Source organism: Chiloscyllium plagiosum, chromosome 32, assembly GCF_004010195.1.
Source record: "Chiloscyllium plagiosum isolate BGI_BamShark_2017 chromosome 32, ASM401019v2, whole genome shotgun sequence".
Taxonomy (NCBI): Eukaryota; Metazoa; Chordata; class Chondrichthyes; order Orectolobiformes; family Hemiscylliidae; genus Chiloscyllium; species Chiloscyllium plagiosum.
The window spans coordinates 42,699,602-42,701,088 of record NC_057741.1 but is presented as its reverse complement, the minus strand read 5'-3'; the positions used below and the strand labels follow the sequence as shown (position 1 = coordinate 42,701,088).

At 49.7% G+C, this 1,487-nt stretch overlaps 1 protein-coding gene and 1 long non-coding RNA gene across 2 annotated transcripts in view; both read right to left on the bottom strand.

The window, feature by feature from the left end:
* Window positions 1-280, bottom strand: part of srp72 (signal recognition particle 72) — a 75,623-nt gene extending 75,343 nt beyond the window's left edge. Inside the window, exon 1 of the mRNA XM_043673969.1 lies at window positions 11-280. Coding sequence (XP_043529904.1) covers window positions 11-202 — 192 coding nt within the window. The 5' untranslated portion in view covers window positions 203-280. The remainder of the gene's footprint in view (window positions 1-10) is intronic.
* A 366-nt stretch (window positions 281-646) lies between these two features.
* The window catches only part of LOC122539568, a 28,734-nt gene continuing 27,893 nt past the window's right edge, over window positions 647-1,487 (bottom strand). Inside the window, exon 3 of the long non-coding RNA XR_006309122.1 lies at window positions 647-672. This is a non-coding gene — a long non-coding RNA (uncharacterized LOC122539568). The remainder of the gene's footprint in view (window positions 673-1,487) is intronic.

Here is a 1,487-nt window from a genome sequence, read left to right as displayed (position 1 = left end):
AGCTCCCAGCCCCCAGCTCCCAGCCCCGAGCCCCGAGCTCGGGCCCCATTGGGACACGTCGCCCTAAAGCCACAAACCTCGGGCCCGCCCGGCCCCGCTTCTTACTTTTATTGAGTGACTTCAGGGCCCTGCTGTAATCCGCAGTTTGGCCGCAACGATTCACTTCCGTCCACAGTGCAGTTACCGAGCCGCCGCTCGCCATCACTGAACAAGCCCGTTTCACCAAGGCCGCAGTTCCAACCCCGAAGACCACCTCACGGGACCAGGATTCGAGGCCGCCGCCGCCGCCGCCATCGCCATCTACCGGCAGGACCCGGATCCGCCGCTGTCGCCGCTACCTCCCATGGAATCTAGAGGAGCCGCCGCCGCCATCGCCATCTACCGGTAGGACCCGGATCCGCCGCTGTCGCCGCCTATCGACTGGTTTCAAACTTCCAACCTTCCTATTTCAAAGTTAAAAATCACACACAAGGTTATAGTCCAACAGGTTTAGTTGGAAGCAGTCGCTTTCGGAGAGTTATAAAAGTTGAATTTTCATCTTTTCAAATTTATAATGAAAATTCGAAGAAAAATTAGGCATTTAAAAAACTGAATTTTTTTACGATTAGCTATAAAGATCTTAGTTATTATAAAATGTCTATTTCACGAACATTGCATGCAATTCTGGTCTTCCTTTCAGAAAGATGTTGTGAAACTGGAAAGGGTTCAGAAAAGATTTACAAGGATGTTGCCAGGGTTGGAGGATTTGAGCGACAGGGAGAGGTTGAAGAGGCTGGGGCTGTTTTCCCTGGAGCGCGGAAGGCTGAGGGGTGACCTTATAGAGGTTTATAAGATCATAAGAAACACGGATAGGGTAAACAGACAAAGTCTTTTCCGGGGGGGGGGGGGAGTCCAGAACTAAAGGATACAGGTTTAGGGTGAGACGGGAAAGATATAAAAGAGGCCTAAGGGGCAACATTTTCACGCAGAGGGTGGTACGTGTATGGAATGAGGTGCCAGAGGAAGTGGTGGAGGCTGGTACAATTGCAACACTTAAAAGGCATCTGGATGAGTATATGAATAGGAAGGGTTTAGAGGGATTAGATTACATTAGATTACATTAGATTACATTACAGTGTGGAAACAGGCCCTTCGGCCCAACAAGTCCATACTGACCCGCCGAAGCGAAATCCACCCATACCCCTACATTTACCCCTTACCTAACACTACGGGCAATTTAGCATGGCCAATTTACCTGACCTGCACATCTTTGTGACTGTGGGAGGAAACCGGAGCACCTGGAGGAAACCCACGCAGACACGGGGAGAACGTGCAAACTCCACACAGACAGTGGGATAGGATTTATGAACATCTGGATAGGAATAATGTGATCAAGGATAGTCAGCATGGTTTTGTGAAGGGCAGGTCGTGCCTCACAAACCTTATTGAATTCTTTGAGAAGGTGACTAAGGAAGTGGACGAGGGGAAAGCGGTAGATGTAGTGTATA